The sequence below is a fragment of the Leptopilina heterotoma genome, unplaced genomic scaffold (assembly GCF_015476425.1).
Source record: "Leptopilina heterotoma isolate Lh14 unplaced genomic scaffold, ASM1547642v1 Lhet_206, whole genome shotgun sequence".
NCBI classification, from domain to species: Eukaryota; Metazoa; Arthropoda; class Insecta; order Hymenoptera; family Figitidae; genus Leptopilina; species Leptopilina heterotoma.
In genome coordinates, this window is record NW_025110922.1 from 351,318 (window position 1) to 372,142 (window position 20,825).

The 20,825-nt window shown below is 20.8% G+C and overlaps 1 protein-coding gene across 6 annotated transcripts in view; it reads left to right on the forward strand.

The window, feature by feature from the left end:
* LOC122501155 (protein PALS1) overlaps positions 1–20,825 on the forward strand; it is a 207,994-nt gene that overhangs the window by 173,824 nt on the left and 13,345 nt on the right. For all 6 annotated transcript variants that reach the window (XM_043610433.1, XM_043610435.1, XM_043610434.1 and 3 more), the window contains 2 exons: positions 5,664–5,837; positions 20,418–20,637. In XM_043610433.1, the coding sequence (XP_043466368.1) occupies positions 5,664–5,837; positions 20,418–20,637 (394 nt within the window). The remainder of the gene's footprint in view (positions 1–5,663; positions 5,838–20,417; positions 20,638–20,825) is intronic.

Here is a 20,825-nt window from a genome sequence, read left to right on the forward strand (position 1 = left end):
CACAGACATTTAATTATTTTCATAAATAACAAAATTGTTTCCGAAACATCTAGAATTCAATTATTATTAAAAAATTTTAATAGAATTCATGGCAAGAATTTAAATATGTTTATAATAATTAAATTCTTCAACAGAATTCAATTATTTTCCAAAATTTCAATAAAATTCTTTCCAAGAATTCAATTATTAGCATCAAAATTCAATTATTTTTTATAAATAATAAAATTCTTCGCAAGAATTTAATTATTTTTAAAAGTTTTAAAAAAATTATATTATTCTCAAGAATCTAATTATTTTCAAAAAATTATAATAAAATTCTTGGTAAGAATTCAATTATCTTCATGAATAATAAAATTCTTAAACAGAATTCAATTATATTCGAAATTTTCAATAAAATTCTTTCCCAGAATTCAATTATTATCATCAAAATTTAATTATTTTTATAAATAATAAAATTTTTTGCAAAAATTCAATTATTTTTAAAAGTTTAAAAAAAATTCTTCGCAAGAATCCAATTATTTTTATCAAAAGTTTAAAAAAAACTTGACAAGAATTCAATTATAATCAAAAAATTTTAACAACTTTAATTTAAGGCAAGAATTTAATTATATTCAGAAATAATACAATTGTCACACAGACATTTAATTATTTTCATAAATAACAAAATTCTTCCCAGAAAACCAGGAATTCAATTATTATCAAAAAAATTGTAATAAAATTCTTGGTAAGAATTCAATTATCTTCATGAATAATAAAATGCTTGAACAGAATTTAATTATTTTCGAGAATTTGAATAAAATTCTTTCCAAGAATTCAATTATTATGAAAAAATTTCAATGACATTATTGGCAAGAATTCAATTATTAGTTCAATTAAATTCTTCATAAGAAATTAATTATTTTGAATAGTAGAAATTATTTTAAATTGTAATTAAATTCCTCGAAAGAATTTATTTATTATCCAAATTTCCAAGCAATCCTTTAATTATTTCAGATTCAAAATTACAAAATTTACAAAAAAAAAACATTTGAAAGGAATAATTATTAAAAAAATTTGTAAACTGTTTTTTATTAATATTAATTTCTTATTTTATGTAGAATTAAAAAATTAATTTTTTAGGAGTTTCATATTACATTTGTTGTAATTATTTCAAATTTTCCCTAAAATTCAGATAATGAGTACAAGTTTTGTGATACTATTTTTGCAAGCAAAATTTAGAAAAGTTTTTATTTTTCTCAATTTTGCGTTAATGGTGAGTCAAATTTTTTTTAATTTTAAAAAATAACATTATTGTTCAAAAAAATTTTATAATTTTTGTAATTTCTATAAGTTTGAATTTGAAATAATTTAATTCTTGCATAGAATTTTATTAATATTTATGTTGAAAATAATTAAATTTTTGCGAAGAATTTTATTAAATTCTTTGAAAATAATTGAATTCTTATAAAGAATTTTATCAAAATTTTTGAAAATAATTGAATTCTTTTGAAAATTTTTTTAAATTTTTCTGAAAATAATTGAATTCTTCTGAAGAATTTAGAAAAAAAAATTTTAATAATTGAATTCTTTCAAGATTAAAATAGTTTTTGAAAATAATTGAATATTTGTAACGAATGTTATGGAAATTTTTATAATTAATTGAATTTTTTTGAAGCATTTTATTAAATTGTTTTAATAGTACCTAATAATTGAATTCCTTCGATTTTAAGTACTTAATTTGAAAAATATCCTTTTCTAAGCTAAATTTCCTTTTTCTAAAATTAAAATCCCCTTTTTTACTTAATATTATAATGAAAATATAACTGTGATCCCTGTGAATAATAAAATTATTAATGAATTAATTAAGGAGAATTAATGAAGAATAATTAAATTATATTAGTGAAACTTTTAAAGTTTTTTAATATATTTTTATTACTGTCGTTAACAGGCGGACAGTCAAAACAAAATTGAGCACCTTATTTTCGTATTTTCGGATTTTATATACTAAAAAATAATTTAATTAAAAAGTTTGTTAGTAAAAGTTAAGTAATTTGATTTTTAAGACTTTGATTCATTAAAATTTGGATTTGCGTAAAGTTTTCAAATTTCCGCAACAGAAAAGTTTGAGAATAATTATTTTATGTTTATAATAATTCAAAATATTAAGAATTTTATTACTTAACGTACTGCAATTTAAAGTTTACATTTTTCTTTAATTTAAAAATACGAAAATAAGCAATAGGTCTAATTTTCGTTCAAATTATAAATTTTTTTTTTGTAAACTTTATAAATAGTAATTTTTTATTCAGTAAATACAAAGATGTACCTAGAGTTGATTTAATTTTCATTTCGAATGTAAATTTTGTAAATTGTAAATTTTTTGACAATTTATATAAACACGAAAATACAGAATTGAAATAATTTTCGCTTCGATTGTTTGCTCGAGTTATTATTATTATTGAATAAAACAAATTGTAATTAATGTTTCGTGAAAATATGAATTCAATCGAAATTAAAAATACTTCCTCTATGAGGAAGTAATACAAAAAGAATGAAATGAATTGATTGGCAACTTTCCATTTAAATGCAGAAACAAATCGAAATTTAAAAATCTATATATCTCTTAACTTTGAATAAAAATAACATTTAAGTTAAAATTAAATTCATTCTTAATGCTCTTAAATAAATGAATTAAGTAATTAAAAATTCTATTTAAATGTTTATTTACTTTAAAAGTATAAAACAAAATTTATTTATTCATTTCAACAATTATTTTAAATTTAACATTTACAAATTATATTTAAAAATTAAACAGTTTTATAAAACTTTTACTAAAAAAAAACTACTTACTTACTTACTTTTTTTTTTATTAAAAAACAAAATAGTTTTGTTTTGTATAATTCATTTGGTTATTTAGTTAGTAATCATAAAGTATAAATATGAAAATAAATTATATGAAATAATATCATTATCTATAAAATTTACATTTACAAGAAAATTGCAAAGTAAAAAAAGTTACATAATTTATATGAAAAAAAAATAACATAAAAATTGTAAATAACGTTTAACTAAATTCAAAATTATTATAGAAATTACGGAAAATTATTTCAGAATTTTAATTTCAAGGCCAATTTTACATTATTTATAATATCGATAGTTTATGTAAATAATATTTATCGTACTTTTTTAATTTCTTACAATTTTTAATTTCTCAATCATTAAAAACAAAAGCGAATAAATTAACTTTTTGCTATTTTTACACTAAAATCTATAAACTGTCTGGAATTTCGACGCATTCCTAATTTTTTATAGTAAATTTTACTAAATCCGAAGTAAATTTTGCTAAATTTGCGTAGAATTTTATTATTTATAAAATTAATTGAATTTTTACTCAGAATTTTAAATAAATTTTTTTTAAATAATTGAATTGTTGGGAAGAATTTAAATGAAAATTTAAAAAAAATTGAATTTCTGCAAAGATTTATGTTATTTATTATTTATAAAGATAATTGAATTTTGGTCAAGGATGTCATTAAAATGTTTTCATAATAATTGAATTCAATTACAGAATTTTGTTATTTTTGATAAAAACTCAATTCTTTCTAAGATTTTCGTTACTTATGAGGATTATTGAATTTTTGCCAAGAATGTTATTAACATTTTTTTTAGTAACAATTGAATTCTTGGTTTTTTGCAAAGAATTTTGTGATTTATGAAAATAATTGAATTTTTGTGAACATAATTGAATTCTTGGGAAGAATTTTATTAAAATTTTTGAAAATAATTGAATTCTTGCCAAGAATGTTATTAAATTTTTTTGATAACAATTGAATTCCTTCGAATAATTTTGTTGTTTAAGAAGATAATTGAATTCTTGGGAAGATTGTTATTAAAATTTTTAAAAATAATTCAAATTTAGAGAATAATTTTATTATTTATAAAGATAATTAAAGTTTTGCCAAGAATTTTATTAAAAATTTTGAAAATAATTGAATTTCAGCCAAGAATTTTATTACTTTTGAAAATAATTGAATTTTTACGAGGAATTATATTAGAATTTTTTTAAATAATTGAATTCTTGGGAAAAATTTTTGAAAATAATTGAATTTTTGTGAAGAATTGTATTATTTCTGAAGATAATTGAATTCATTCTTTAAATGTTATTAAAATTTTTTGATAATAATTGAATTCCTGGTTTTTTGCGAAAAATTATGTTATTTATGAAAATAATTGAATTTTTATGAAGAGAATTGAACTCTTGGGAAGAATTTTATTAAAATTTTAAAAAAAAATTGAATTCTTGCCAAGAATGTTCCTAAAATTTTTTGATAATAATTAAATTCTTTCGAATAATTTTGTTGTTTTTGAAGATAATTTATAAAAAAATTCTTTGTGGAAAACCAGGAATTCAATTATTATCAAAAAATTTTAATAGAATTCATGGCAAGAATTCAAATCTGTTTATAAATAATTAAATTCTTCAACAGAATTAAATTATTTTCTAAAATTTCAATAAAAAAAATTCTTCGCTAGAAGCCGCAATTATTTTCAAAAGTTTAGAAAAAAACTTGACAATAATTCAATTATAATCAAAAAATTTTAACAACATTTAAGGAAAGAATTTAGAAATAATACAATTGTCACACAGACATTTAATTATTTTCATAAATAACAAAATTCTTTCCAGAAAACCAGGAATTCAATTATTATCAAAAAATTATAATAAAATTCTTGGTCAGAATTCAATTACCTTCATGAGTAATAAAATTCTTGAACAGAATTTAATTATTTTAGAAAATTTTAATCAAATTCTTTCAAAGAATTCAATTATTATCATCAAAATTAAATTATTTTTATAAATAATAAAATTCTTCGCAAAAATTAAATTATTTTTTAAAGTTTAAAAAAATTCTTCGTAAGAACCCAATTATTTTTTTCAAAAGTTTAAAAACAAACTTGACAAGAATTGAACAAGAATGAAGAGAATTGAACTGTTGGGAAGAATTTTATTAAAACTTTTGAAAATAATTGAATTATTGCGAATAATGTTATTATTTACAAAGATAAGTGAAATTTAAAAAAAATTTTAACTTTATTTTCAATTATTTTGAACTTAATTTTTAATTTTGGAGAAGAATTTTATTATTTATAAAAATAATTGAAATTTTGACAAGAATAAAAAAAAGGTTTTGAACATAATTTGAATTTGAAAAATAAATGAATTTTGTTCATTTGAATTTTGGAAATAATTTGTGTAACACTAAATAAATCACATTAACGTACAGGAAGTCACATATATATAGTGTAGAATAGTCTGGAGATGGTGGAAACTGGGAAAATGCATGAATTTCGTAAGTTTCATATAAGCATGTTAATTTTAATTCAAATATAAACTTGTAATCTGAATAATATCATATCTCCCATACACACAAATATCCTTTATGCAAAAACTAATCGCCTATTGTATCCTACTATTCTGAATAACTTTAAACGCTCAAGCAACTCTCTCGAGTGACTCACTCGTATGTATAATAATGTGTTGACAATGATAATGACAATGGTGTCTTTTTGTCTCGAGAAAAACAATAAAAAAAAGAAAAAAAACAAAAAAAAAGTATAGGTAGTTGACCTTTAGAGGAAATGAAAAGGAACAATTAATCTGGACAATCTGGATTCATTTTTAGGCTGGTCTCAATGGGGTCAAACCTGCTATTCCGCCCAGAGATCAGAAAAGAGCACCCGCTAGACCACCCAAGGATAATCTTCGTCTTTCCACTCAAAACAACAATGTGGAGCCGAGCGATAACACCACTACCGAACCCACTCAACAACAGCTTCATTCCATTAGAAAATATAAGGTATGTAACACTTTTTTTCTTTTTTATTTTCAATGTTTCCATATATACAAGTTGAATATATGCAACATGCGGGATAAATGGATTTAGTCAGCGAAACCGGACTATTAGTCACTATTTTCCGATTATAAATGATTCGCGCTTTCATTGAACATTCCAGAAACACCATGGGCAAAAGTTTCAAACGACTTTAGTTGTTTATAGCGTGGGACTATTAATTTCAATTTATTACTTGTGAAAGTACTGTGAACATATTTTTTTTTTTTATTTTATCTATTTTGTGCGGATTTATTGTTTCATTTTCGACACGAATTAAAATTCTTCGAAAGATTCAAGTTCACACCCTTTTGAAATTCAATAACTTATATAAGAATATTAATTTAAAACATAAAGAGTCAGGATGTCCAGCTACCTTGAAAACCTTAAAAACCTTGAAAAGTACTTGAATTTTTCTTGCTCCTTGAAAACCTTGAAAAATTAAAATTCTTAAAAATGAGATTTATTTCCTTGAAGTTTTAAGTTGAATGCTGTTCAATATTTCAATTATCTTTATAAATATAAAAATTCTTCGCCGAAATTCAATTATTTTCAGGAACTTTAATAAAATTCACTGCAAAATACAATTATTTCATATAAATAACAATATTCACCACAAGAATTCGATTATTTTAAAAATGAATTAAATTTTTCGCAAAAATTCAATTATTTTCAAAAAATTTTAAAAATTTTGGTCAACAATTAAATTATCTTTAGAAATAAATAACAATAATCTTCGACAAAGTTCAATTATTTTGAGGAATTTTAAGAAAATTCAATTATTTTCGTAAATAATAGTATTCACCACAAGAATTCAAATGTTTTCATATATTTTAATAAAAGTCATGGCAAAATTTCAATTATTTTCAAAAAATTTTCTTACTTCGATGGTATTCAATATTCTACTTTTTTAATAAAATTTCCCGAAAGAATTTAATTATTGAACAAAAGTTTTTAAAAAAATTCTACACAAACTTTCAATTATTTAAAAAAAAAATTTTTTTTACATTAATTCAATTATTTAAAATAGAATTTGCATAATTTTTTTCGCAAAAATCAATTATTTTAAAATTTGCCATTAAATTCTTCGCAGTAATTCAATTATTTTCAAAAGTAATAAAATTCAATTATTTTCAAAAATTTTAATAAAATTCATTGCAAAATTTCAATTATTTTCAAAAAATTTTGTTAATTCTATAATTTGTTTATCAATTATTTTAATAGAAATTTTCAAAAGAATTTAATTATTTAAAAACAATTTTAAATAAGTTTCTTAAATCGATGTTCTTTATATGTATTTCTAATATTTTATCAATAAATTGTATTTAAAGTTATTTATGAATAACTGCGTTGTATGTAGAAATTATAAAATTGTTTATAAGTACTCTCTAAATTTGAATTAGTAAAAATGTTTTCTAATTTGAATTAGTGACTGACTTTTTGCTTTTTAATTAGTAAATTTCACTAAAAAAATTAGTAGAAATGATAATAATTTATTAGTGAAATTTACTAATTCAAAAGCAAAAAGTCAGTCACTAAATCAAATTAGTAATCATTGTTACTAATTCAAATTTAGACAGTAATTAAAAATTTACTTGAAATATACTATTATACTCGATTACAAATAACAAATATTTTGAAAATTAGTACCCTAAAAATGGACCTTGAAAAAAATTATTTTGGACCTTGAAAACCTTGAAGAGTCCTTGAATTTCTTTTTAAAGAATCGCTGGACACCCTGATGAAGAGTGATAAAATCATTATTTTATATTGCAAAAATTACTGTAACTTCTACAAAATTATTTTCATCATTTCAATTCAATTATTATTTTCTACAATTATTTTTAACTAAAATTCTTCTTTAAATTAATTATTTTCAATAATTTTTGAAAAAGTGATTTTAAGACTTTTCAAATCCATTATTTGTTCACAATTTAATTTTGTGCGAAATTACGATTATTCGGAAAAACTTCAATTAAATATATTAGAAAATAAAAACTAAGAAATTCCAAAAGAATTCCATTAATTTTTTCAAAAAAGTCAATTCCATACAGTATTGTTGGTTAAAAGTATGAAAAATACAAATTATGAAAGATTTTAATTTGATAGCCTTTCAAAATTCAATTATTTCTAAAAATTCACGGTTTAATGCTTTTAACATTTTAAAAGCACTAAAATTTAATTTTTTTATTACTTACAATTGTAACTGATTGTTGAATGACTGATTTTTAAATCAATTTTTGTTAGAAAATTTTACGAGAATTCAATTATTTAAATACAAAAATAAATAATTTATTGAATAATTGACTGAAAATAATTGAATTCTTTGGAGAAATTATATTAAAATTGACTGAAAATAATTGAATTCTTTGGAGAAATTATATTAAAATTGTATTTAAAAATATAATTGAATTTCTAAGAAGAGTTTTCTTATTTATGAAAATAATTGAATTCTTGCGAGGAATTGAATTAAATTTTTTGAAAATAATTGAATTGCTTCGAAGAATTTTGTAAAAATATTGCAAAATAATTGAATTGTTTCGCATAGTTTAATGAAAATTGTATTGAAATAATTTGAAATTTATCAAAATTTTTGAAAATAATTGAATTGTGTATAGAAGAATATTTTTGAAATTTGGAAAATTGTTGAATTCTGTTTCAAATATTTTATTAAAAAATGTATTAACAATAATTGAATTCTTCTAAAAAAATTTATCACAATTTCTGAAAAAAAGTGATTTCATTCGAAGAATTTTATTAAAATTTTAAAAAACAATTGAATTGTTTTGAGAAAATATTGAAACTTTTAAAAAATAATTGAATTCCTGCGACGAATTTTATTATTTTTAAAAGGAATTGAATTGTTTTGAGAAATTTAATATTAAAATTGTATTTTAAAATATAATTGGATTTTTGGGAAATATTTTATTGTTTATGAAAATAATTGAATTTTATCAGAATTTTTGAAAATCATTGAATTATTTCAAAGAATTTTGTTAAAATTTTGGAAAATGATTAGATTGTTGTGAATATATTAATTGAATTTCTATTGAAAATAATTGAATTCTTATAAAGAATTTAATTAAAATTTTAGAAAATAATTGAATTCTTTCGACAATTTTCAATAACATCCCATTTAAAAATAATTGAGTTCATTTAAATATTTTAATTAAAATCGTATTACAAATAATTGAATTCTTATAAAGAATTTTATGACTTTTACCAAAAAAATAAATTCTACAGATTTGTTACTTAAAAATACGAAAACTTCAGACTTTTGACGAATTTTAATAAAAATTTGTAAGAATAATTACTTTTTTCAAGGAATTCGATTTAAATTGTTTTGAAAATAATTCATATTTTGCGATGAGTTTTATAACTTTTGAAATTAATTGAATTCATAAAAAGTTTTATTATTTATGAAAATAATTGAAGCCCTGGAAAAAAATTTTATTATTTATAAAAATAATGGAATTATTGGAAATAAATTTGTAAAAGAATTTCTAAATAATTGAATTTGTGTGAAATTTTTATTATTTATAGAAATAATTAAATGTGTGCTTAGAATTTTATGAAAAATTTTAATAAAATAGTAGATATTGAAAATCATTAAATTGAGGACAAATTTGGAAAATAATTGAAATTTTGCCGAGAATTTTATTAAAATTTTTGAAAATAATTGAATTTCGAAGAAGAATTTTACAATTTATTAAAATAATTGAATTTTGACGAAGGATTATAAATAAAATTTTTAAAAATAATTGAATTATTGGGAAGAATTTAAATGCAAATTTGAAAATAGTTGAATTTCTGCAAAGATTTATATTATTTATAAAGGTAATTGAATTTTTGTCAAGAATGTCATTAAAATGTTTTCATTAAAATTAAATTTCTTTACAGAATTTTGTTATTTATGAAGATAATTGAATTCTTGGGAAGAATTTTATTAAAACTTTTGAAAATAATTGAATTCATGTGAAGAATTTTTTTAAACTTTTAAAAATAATTGAATTTTTGCAAATAAAATAATTTATAAAAATAATTGAAATTTTTACAAGAATTTTTTTTTAACGTAATTGAATTTTGGAGAAGAATTTTATTATTTTTGGAAATAATTGAATTTCGTGGTAATTTCATAGTTTGTGAATCAAACAAAAAATTTACCTAAATTCAGAATTTTCTTATGAATTCCAAAAATTTAATTTTTTCCACTACTTTTAATAAAAATCCCTGACTTTTCCCTAAATTCCCTGACCTATGTCAATATCCCTGATGGATTTAGTCAACGAAACCGAACTATTATAGTCGCACTATTTTCCGATTATAAATGATTCGCTCTCATTGAACATTCCAGAAACACCATGGGCAAAAGTTTCAAACGACTTTAGTTGTTTATAGCGTGGGACTATTAATTTCAATTTATTACTTGTGAAAGTACTGTGAACACATTTTTTTTTATTTTATCTATTTTATGGATTTATTGTTTAATTTTAAACCCGAATAAGTTTCTGTAATAATTTCTCATTTCCTTTTTTCGCCTTTTTAAAAGTATGTATTTTTATTTACACATATGTTTCGAGCTGCTGTTCTACTTTTCAAGTTTTTGTAAACTAAACTGCGGATGCTTCCCTTGTAAAATTTTTATGTTTTATTTATATAAAAGTTTGATTCTATTTTTATGTGGAACAGTTGATGATGCTTTATTTAGAGAAATCAATATTCTGATGATGGGGTCAAAGTTACAAAGATTTTAAAGATTCATTCTTCTTTTTTTCGCTTGCATTTTTGGTTCTAAAATTGCACAAAATTCTGGAAAATAAAAATTAAGATATACAATAGTTTTGAACTTTTATTCTTTTTTTATTTCTTTTTCGAATTCAAATTTTATTGTACACTGAAAAAAATGTATTTTATTTAAATAACCGACTATATTTTGTATTATTTATCATTATTTATTATTATTATATTATTTATTATTATTATTAAATAAATCTTTACTTGGATCAACTAATTTTTATTTAAATCAATTAAATTGTATTTGAACCAATAAATTCAGTGGAAATTTGAAGCAAATATAATTTTTTTGATTCAAATAAAAATTTGATTCAAGTAAATATTTATTTGATAAATATTAAACTAGAAATTGGTTAATTTTAAAAATAATACAACTAATATAAACTTAAGATTTCAGCACGCGCCTGTAATACGTTTATACAGAAATAACTAAAGTCAACATTTTTAAAGTTCTCAAAATTTTTTTCTTTCAGTAATTACTTAAAAATAATATTTTAAACTGTTTACAAGAAAAGAAATGGTAAATTTTTGAAAATTAGTGTAAATTGTAAATTGAAAATTGTAAAGAATGGAAATTGAAAGTTTGAAGTCATAACAGAATAAAGCTGTCGTGTTTTTTTTGAAAACAATGAAATTCTTCGGCTCATTTGAATGTTTAAGAGAAACAGTGCAAGTATAGAAAACAGAAAAGTTGATAAATGAAGGAAATAAGTTTTGAAAGTTTATTTAAACGGAAATTTATTTTCACGAATGTCAGGTAAACGTAAACGTTGTGAGGAAAGTTTGGAAATTTGTACATGACTTTTAAGGTATGTGTATTTGAGAAACGCGACCTTCTTGCGCTCAAGCATCAATAATGCATCCCTTGAAGGCATTTCAAAGTGGATACAATGCTTGCTTTGCCTGAAGATTGGGTTTACTTCTCGTAATATATACATACATTGAGAGAGCCACAAGCATGTTGAATTGATATAGAACACTATATCTGCATAGCTAAATGTCTTATTAAAGTACTGAATATGTACTTTGCCGGAAAAAATAATAATAATTTCATTTCTTTCAAATTTTCCATTATTTTTGGTATTTTTTATTTATTTATTTTTTACTACAGATTTGGTTGGTGAATAGTTTTTTTAAACGTTTATAATCAACGATCAATGGAAAAGAATATTTTCCACGCGAAAAGCAATAAAATTTTTCTTTTTAAAATAATTTTTATTGAAATAAAAATTCGCAACAAATTTTTTTTAAGCGAAAAATTATATTTGCTTAGGAAAATATGTTTTCTCCTAATTTATTGATGCTAAACGTTGTGAACTTTACTATTGTTTTTTTTATTTGATTTAAATTTAAAAAAAAAATGTTTTTTACTTTCAATTTTCCTCAAAATTTAAATATTATGTCTAAAATAATTAGCATTTGACTTATTGTCGAATTTTTAATTTTTCTTCATTTTACATGCAAAATATCTGATTTTTTATTAATGTAAAAAATTTTCCAAAACGAAGGAAATTGTTAGTTCTGAAAAACATGCGTGAATCTTGATTCAAAAAAGAATAATTAAAAATATATGATGCAAATTTCGAACGTTCAGAAGAACGAAATAATTTTTCGAATGTAAATATTTTTAAAAATTATTGACTGCAATAAGATACAAAAAAAAGTTAATTAAACATTTTGAAAAAATTCATTATTTATTTTTCAATATAGGTGACGCAATATTATTTAATAAAGTTTGATCGCGAAGAAGAAATAAATAAATTTCCTTCATTTGCAACTTTCAGAACTTTAAAAGAAATGTAAAAAAAATTTTTTATTGCGTGTATGAAATTATCTTTACAATAAGATTGAGATCATTAACATATGCTAATTATTTTATTGTTATAGTTTTAAGAAAACAAGAAATTTTTTTCTAATGTTATTAAAAAATTAAACCAATTCTTTTGTTTCTTTTTTTTAATTATAATTTTATAAAATATTTTTATGAATATATTGAAAAAAGTCTCAATAGAAAAGATTTCTTTTGTTTTCTATAAGAAAAAAATTAGTTTTTTTTATCTGAAATTATTTAAAAATTTTGTTTTTAATTTAAGAAGATTTATAAACAAAGAAAAGGATCCTTTTGTTCTAACTTTTAATTAATTTTATTAATATTAAATTTTATTATTAAAAACGACGGAGTGATAGGATCAATTTTACTTGTGTTTCTTAAATAAACTTCAGTAATTAATTAATTAAGAAGGTTTATTTAAAAAATTTTAATTGAAGTTTGAGAATTTTTTACAAAAATTATTTAATTGAAATGTTAAAAAAATTCAATTTAACACCTTTTGAATGAAAATTATTTATAAAAATTATAAAGGCAACATTTCTAATATTCAATGAATTTTGGGAATTTTTAAGTAAAATTATTCGCTAAATAATTTAATTATAAACAAAAATTCTATGAATGTTCTTCAAGAATTAAATTATTTAAAATAAATTTAATTTCACATTTTAATTATTGTTAGAAATAAAAAAATATGAGATTTTGTATTAAAATTTGTATGAAAATAGTTCAATTTCACGGAAAAAATTTCATTTTCCCTAAAAAATTTTTACTTTCACTCAAAAAATTATGACATTCACTAAAAAAAACTTTCACATTCATTAAAAAAATTCTCATTTTCATTAAATAAATTTTCATTTTCAGTAAAAGAATTTTTACTTCCCTTAATAAAATTCAGTTTCACTTGAAAAAAGTTCCCCCTTTCATTAAAAAAATATTTACTTTGACTCAAATTATTTTCAAGATAATTTCAAAGAAAAACTTGAAAAATTTTTAATATTGGAGTGAAATTGCAAATCTTTTGAGTCCCATTGAGAATTTTTGAGTGAAATTGAAAATATTTTGAGTGAAAGTGAAAAAGAGAAATTTTAAGAAAAACTACAAGTGAAAATATAAAACAATTTTTTGTGATAAACTTAAAATTGAAAGAAGTAAAAAATATTGTTTTTCATTTCCACTCGAAAATTTAAAGACATTAAAAATGAAAGAAAAATCAGATGGAAATTTTTTCGATTAAATTTATAAATATCGAAAATGTACGCCCACTTTAAGATAAAAGTAATTTAACACTACATCTGGTGATAGATTAAAAGTCACAGTATATAATGTATAATTGAGATTGATTCTCGCGTTACCTGATAAATGAAACTGGAATTAAATGCTTCTCTTTCTCTTTCGTTATTTTACAATTGAACTACTAGTTTTGAGTGTAATTTTCTAAAGGTAAAAATATACTTTACTGTGAAGCCCCATGGTCACCTTAATGTACGTAGGGTTTCTCAGATGAACGTTCTCGGTTTTCTCGAGTGGAACAAGGGTGGCAAGATAAAATCAGTCTACAGCTAAGAACCACATTGTTCTAGGCTTGCTAAACAAGATGTTTAAAAAAGAAAATACGATAAAAAACAACTCATTCTCTAAAAACTCTTTGCTTTAATAAAATCTAAAAAAGAGAATTACACAAGGGACGTTTTTCAACGTATTTTTTTCTCTTCATTTTTTTGTGTTAATAAAATGACAAAAAGGAAAATTTCTCTGTTGAAAGATTTTTAAATAAGTATGAACAGTTTTAAATCTCTTTTTATTAAAAATATTTTCATAAATTACTTATTGTAATGAAAAATTTTAATTTGCGACTATTCGTAACTATTGGGAACATTTTATGACACTTTTTATACTGTTTTTCATTTCTAGTATTAATATTTATTATTTTCAAAAATATTAATAAAATTGAATTATTTTCATAAATAAAAAAATTCTTCACGGAAAACCAGGAATTCAATTATTCTCAAAAAGCTTTAATCTTCAGCAAAATTAAATTATTTTTATAAATAATAAAATTCGTCGCAAAAATTCAATTATTTTTAAAAGTTTAAAACAAATTCTTGGAAAGAATTATATTGTTATCAAAAAAATTTATAATGACATTTAAGGCAAAAATTCAATTATCTTCAAAAATATTACAATTCTTCAAGAAATTCAATTATTCTTAAAAATTTTAATAAAATTCTTCCCATGAATTCAATTACCTTCATAAATAACAAAATCATTAGAAGGAATTCAATTATTATCAAAAAATTGTAGTAAAATTCTTGGCAAGAATTCAATTATTTTCGAAAATTTTAATAAAATATTCTTCCCAAGAGTTCAATTCCCTTCATAAAAATTCAATTATTTTCACAAAAAACAAAATTCTTCGCAAAAAACCAGGAATTCGATTATTATAAAAAAAAATTTTAATAACATTCTTGGCAAAAATTCAATTATTTTTAAAAGTTTAAAAAAAATTCTTGGCATGAATTCAATTTTTATCAAAAAAAAATTAAATAACATTTAAGGCAAGAATTCAATTATCTTAAGAAATAATACAATTCTTCAATCAATTCACTTATTTTCATAAATACAGTCGGGTCCCCATACTGTTAGATTCCAAACTGTTATGTCCTCAGTAGTGTTATGTTTTTGCATAACCTCCAAATTCAGAAGTGTTAGGTGACGTCACGTTACGTCACTAATTTTCAGGGCCGTATTCTTAAGACAAAGGAAAAGGGTGCATATACTTCTAGGCCAAACTTGAGGTGTATATATTTACGTTCCTGAAAGGTGCGCAGTAAGCATAATTTGAGCACATAACAGAGCTGAGTCTGGAGAAGTGGGAAATTTCTGAAAATGTAACAGTATGGGGACCCGACTGTAACAATATTCTTCGCAGAAAACCAGGAAATTAATAATTATCAAAAAAATTTTAATATTATTCTTGGCAAGAATTCAATTACATATCTTCATAAATAATAAAATTATTCGAAGAAATTCAATTATTATCAAAAAATTTTAGTAACATTCTTGGCAAGAATTCAATTATTTTCAAAAATTGTAATAAAATTCTTCCCAAGAATTGAATTCTCTTCAAAAAAATTCAATTATTTTCATAAATAACAAAATTCTTCGCAAAAAACCAAAAAATTAATTTTTATCAAAAAATTAATTTTTATCAAAAAATTAATTTTTATCAAAAAATTTTAATAACATTCTTGGCAAAAATTGAATTATCCTCATAAATAACAAAATTCTTAGAAAGAATTGAGTTTTTATCAAAAATTCTTAATAACATTTAAAGAAAGAATTTAATTACCTTTAGAAATAATACAATTCTTCACAAAAATTCAATTATTTTCAAAAAAATTTAATAAAATTCTTCCCAAGAATTGAATTCTTTTCACCAAAATTCAATTATTTTCATAAATAACAAAATTCTTCGCAAAAAACCAGGAATTCGATTATTATCAAAAAAATTTAATAACATTCTTGGCAAAAATTCAATTATTTTTAAAAGTTTAAAAAAAATTTTGGCAATGAATTCAATTTTTATCAAAAAAAATTAAATATCATTTAAGGCAAGAATTCAATTATCTTAAGAAATAATACAATTCTTCACAAAAATTCAATTATTTTCAAAAAAATTTAATAAAATTCTTCCCAAGAATTGAATTCTCTTCACAAAAATTTAATTATCCTCATAAATAACAAAATTCTTAGAAAGAATTGAGTTTTTATCAAAAAATTTTAATAATATTTAAGGAAAGAATAATTAATTAATTATGGTAAGAAAAAATACAATTCTTCACAAAAATTCAATTATTTTCGAAAATTTTAATAAAATTCTTCCCAAGAATTGAATTCTCTTTACAAAAATTCAATTATTTTCATAAATAACAAAATTCTTCGCAAAAAACCAGGAATTCAATTATTAACAAAAAATTTTAATAACATTCTTGGCAAAAATTCAATTATCCTCATAAATAACATAATTCTTAGAAAGAATATTGAGTTTTTATCAAAAAATTTTAATAACATTTTTTAAAGAAAGGATTTAGTTATCTTCAGAAATAATACAATTCTCTACAAAAATTCCATTATTTTCAAAAAATTTAATAAAATTTTTCTCAAGAATTTAATTATTTTTAAAACTTTTAATATAATTTTATTTTTTATTAAAATTTGTTTTCGATTTTTTTTCAAAATCTGATTCTAAATTAATTGAATCCTGGCGGAAATTTTATTATTTATGAAAATAATTGAATTTTATCAATTTAATTCTTGCCAAGAATTTAAAAAAAATTTCAATAATAATTGTTTTCTTTCGACTAATTTTTTGCAAATTCTATTTTAAATAATTGAATAAATTTTTTTTTTTAAATAATTGAATTCTTTTTAGAAATTTGATGAAAATACTAGATATTGAAAATGAATTTCGAATATTTTTTGAAAATAATTGAATCGTGTTAAAAAATTTGATTATAAAGAGAATAGTGTTTTGATTAAAAAATACTGAAAACCTGATAAATAATTTGCTACAAAGTAGAAATTAGCAAAAAAAAACAGAAAAATAGAAAACAAGGCTTGGGAAAACAAAATCAATAATATTATGGGAGCATGAGAAAAAGGATGCAGTCAAACTAGTTAGACGGATGTTGTCTATGGGGAATGTTTATCTTTCAGGAAACCTCTGCTCGGATAATCTAGCTTAAGTTGTATGCAGTTTGGAATTTTAAGAGTCTCATGGGGGATATGAAATTACACGTCTCAAATATACAGTTACAAGAAGGTGTTATTGATGTTATAATCAGTATAGAATACATTATAGGGGGATATACACGATGTGCAACCTTTTCGAAATTAAATATCCATTCCCGAAACTAATACCGAACAACGAGAAGCTATTATAAAGTGCTTTTACTCATCAATAACTTACAAGTACTTGAGTAAACTTGAAAATTTCTCTTCCCCAAAATTTCAATTAGCAAAGATTCAAACTTCAAAACTACTCATTTCAAACAATTTAACTGTTTAAAATCGTGTTAAAGTTTAATTCATTGTAAATTAGATTATAATTTATCGGGGTTGACGGAAAAATTTTATTTTCTTTTTCCCTGATTTCCAGACGAAAATTTTCACATTTTCTCTGATACTAAAGATTATTCTGATTCACTCTGCAAATTATTAAACTCAAAAAAAATTTTCTACTACATTCATTTAATTTATTTTGTAAAATTATTCAATAAATTGTGAAAATATTATTATAAAGCATAAAGATATCGAAATTCAATTATCATGGCTCGAAGCAGTGAAAGTATAATTAAAGTAATAATTAAAATCATTATCAATTCAATTAATATTTTTAAAGATTTTTACCTAAAATTCTTCTTTATATCGATTATTTTTAATAATTTTCGAAAAAATTCTTTGACAATTTTCAAATTCATTTCTTTACGCAATATTCAATTTTACGAAATTTCAATTATTCGTAAATTCTTTAATTAAATAAATATTAGAGAATAGAAACTAAAAATAATATTAAAAAAAAACTCAATTAAACTTTTTCAAAAAAATTAATTACAAAACTCAATTATTTTTTAAAATTCACGCTCTATTGCATTTAATATTCAATTATTATCTAAAATTTTAACTGAAATTCATTTTTATGAAATGAAAATTAATTTTTATTAGAAAATTCTACTAGAATTTAATTATTTAAAATTTTAAATACAAATAAAATGCAAATAAATAATTTATTGAATAATTGAACGTTTCTTAAAATTCAATTTCCATAAAAAATCGTTAACAAAAAAATTTTCAAATAATTGAATTCTATCGACGAATTTTAATAAAATTTTTAAGAATAATTACATTTTTCGAGAAATTCGATTAAAATTGTATTAAAAATAAATAAAATAATTTTAATTCTGCATTGAATTTTATTATTTATGAAAATAGTTGAATTCTTGCGAAGAATTTTATTAAAATTTTCAAAAATAATTAAATTCTTGTAAAAAATTAACAGTAATTCAATTATTTTCAAAAATATGAGAATTTTAGCAGAAATTCAAACATTTTAAAAAGATTTGATAAAACTTTTTTTGGTACAAATTCAATTATTTTTAAGACAATTTTTAAAAAATGTCTCAATAAAATTCAATTATTTTTAAAATTTTAATGAAATTCTTCAAAAAGAATTCAATTATTATAATCAAAGATTTTAACTGAAATCAATTTTTAAATCAATTTTTATGAGAAAATTCTATCAGAATTCAATTATTTAAATACAAAAATAAATAATTTATTGAATAATTGAATGTTTCTTGGAATTCAATTCCTATTAAAAATTTTATCAACAAATTTTAAAATAATTAAATTCTTTGGACGAATTTTAATGAAATTTTTAAGAATTTTTTCGATGAATTCGATTAAAATTCTATTGAAAATAATTGAATTCCTAAAAAAGAATTTTATTATTTATAAAAATAGTTGAATGATTGCAAAGAAATTTATAAAAAAAATTTGTTACTAATGAAATTCTTGTGAAATTTTTATTATTTTTTGAAAATAATTAAAAGTTTTTGTTGAATTTTATTAAATTTTTTTTTAAATAATTAAATTCTTTTGGTAAATTTTATGAAAATAGTAGATATTGAACAATATTTAATTTTTGCGAAGAATATTGTTACTTTTGAAGATAATTGAAATTTTGCAATGGATTTTATTAAAATTTTTTAAAATAATTGAATTTTATTACTTTAGAAAATAATTGAATTCGTGTGATAAATATTGTTAATTATGAAAATAATTGAAATTTTTTAATGAATTTTATTAAAGTTTTTGAAAATAATTGAATTTTGTCGAAGAATTTTGCTATTATTTATAAAGATAATTGAAATGTTGACAATGTTTTTTAAATTTTTTGAAAATAATTGAATTTCGGAGAAGAATTTTAATATTTCTAATGATAATTGAAATTTTGACGAGAATTTAAAAAAATTTTTTGAACGTAATTGAATTTTTGCGAAGAATTTTATTACTTTTAAAAATAATTGAATTTCTGCAATCATTTGTAATTTCTCTAAAATTCTCAAAATTATATCGTACAATTTATGAACTTTTCATCCTTTTTTAATGAAATTGCGGACCTTTTTTCAAAAAAACGGACTTTTACGGACTTGATGCAAAGTTACGGTCTTTTTCAGGATTTACGGACGTACTTCGAGCCCTGAATTATTTAAAAAATTGTTTGGAAAAATATTCGTAAGAAATCAATTTTTTTCGCGCATAATAAAAATTTCTCAGGAATTCAATTATTTAAAAATTAGAATTTGCATGAAATTAGTCGAAAGAAATCAATTATTTAAAAATTGTTATAAAATTCTTCGCAAGAATAAAATTATTTTTATTAATATTTCAATTCTTTCATGAATAATAAAATTCGTTGCAGGAATTCAATTTATTAACAGTCTAAAAAAAAGTAAATATTTTTGATGAAAATTAGGAAAAAGTCAGGAAAAAGAAAAAATATGGAATGGAATTTTTGTCAGTTCTGTCAAGTGTCTAAAACGAGTTTTTTTGGTCGTCAAGTTTAATTTTTCGATAGCTACTATTTTACTACTTTTTTTTAGTTTAAAAGCTACTTTTTGCTACTTTTATAGCAAATGTATAAAATAATGTATAAAATAATGATTTTATCACACGATCGTCTTCAATTATTAAAAAACATGAAGATATCTCGATCGAACATTTTTTTGAGTATCTAATTTTTAGAGTGAATCAAAATATTCTTTAAGTTAAAAAAAAATTACGAGAGTGAAAAAATAATAGAAAATAAGAGAAATTGATAAAAAAAATGTCGTTGTCTAAAGTGAAAAAATATTTTTCAGGAGCAACTGCAGAGGCGAAAAGATGAGGAGCAGAGACAGGAATACATCAATCGTTCACTCCGTGACTCGAAGAAGCTTCAGGCCTTGGAAAGTCACGCGACGAGTCTCTCCGGGCAAGAAAATCTTGCCTATGCTCAAGATGAGGTGACTACCGTCGGACGAACTCCCATCACTCCAAGTCATGTCACTCAAGAAGTCGAGGAACCCCCGAGACCACTCAGTGAGTTCTTAGAATTTAAATTAACCCATTTACTTGAAAATCCTCGAGGGCAGTTCGCATCCTTTTTTTTTTGGTACTCGAGAGATTTTTTGAATTCCATTTTTTAGAGAAAACTTACTTTTTTCTATAGTAAGTCTTTTTTTCTATTTTTTGTTCTCTTTTTTTGAAATATAAATGTCTAATGTAAA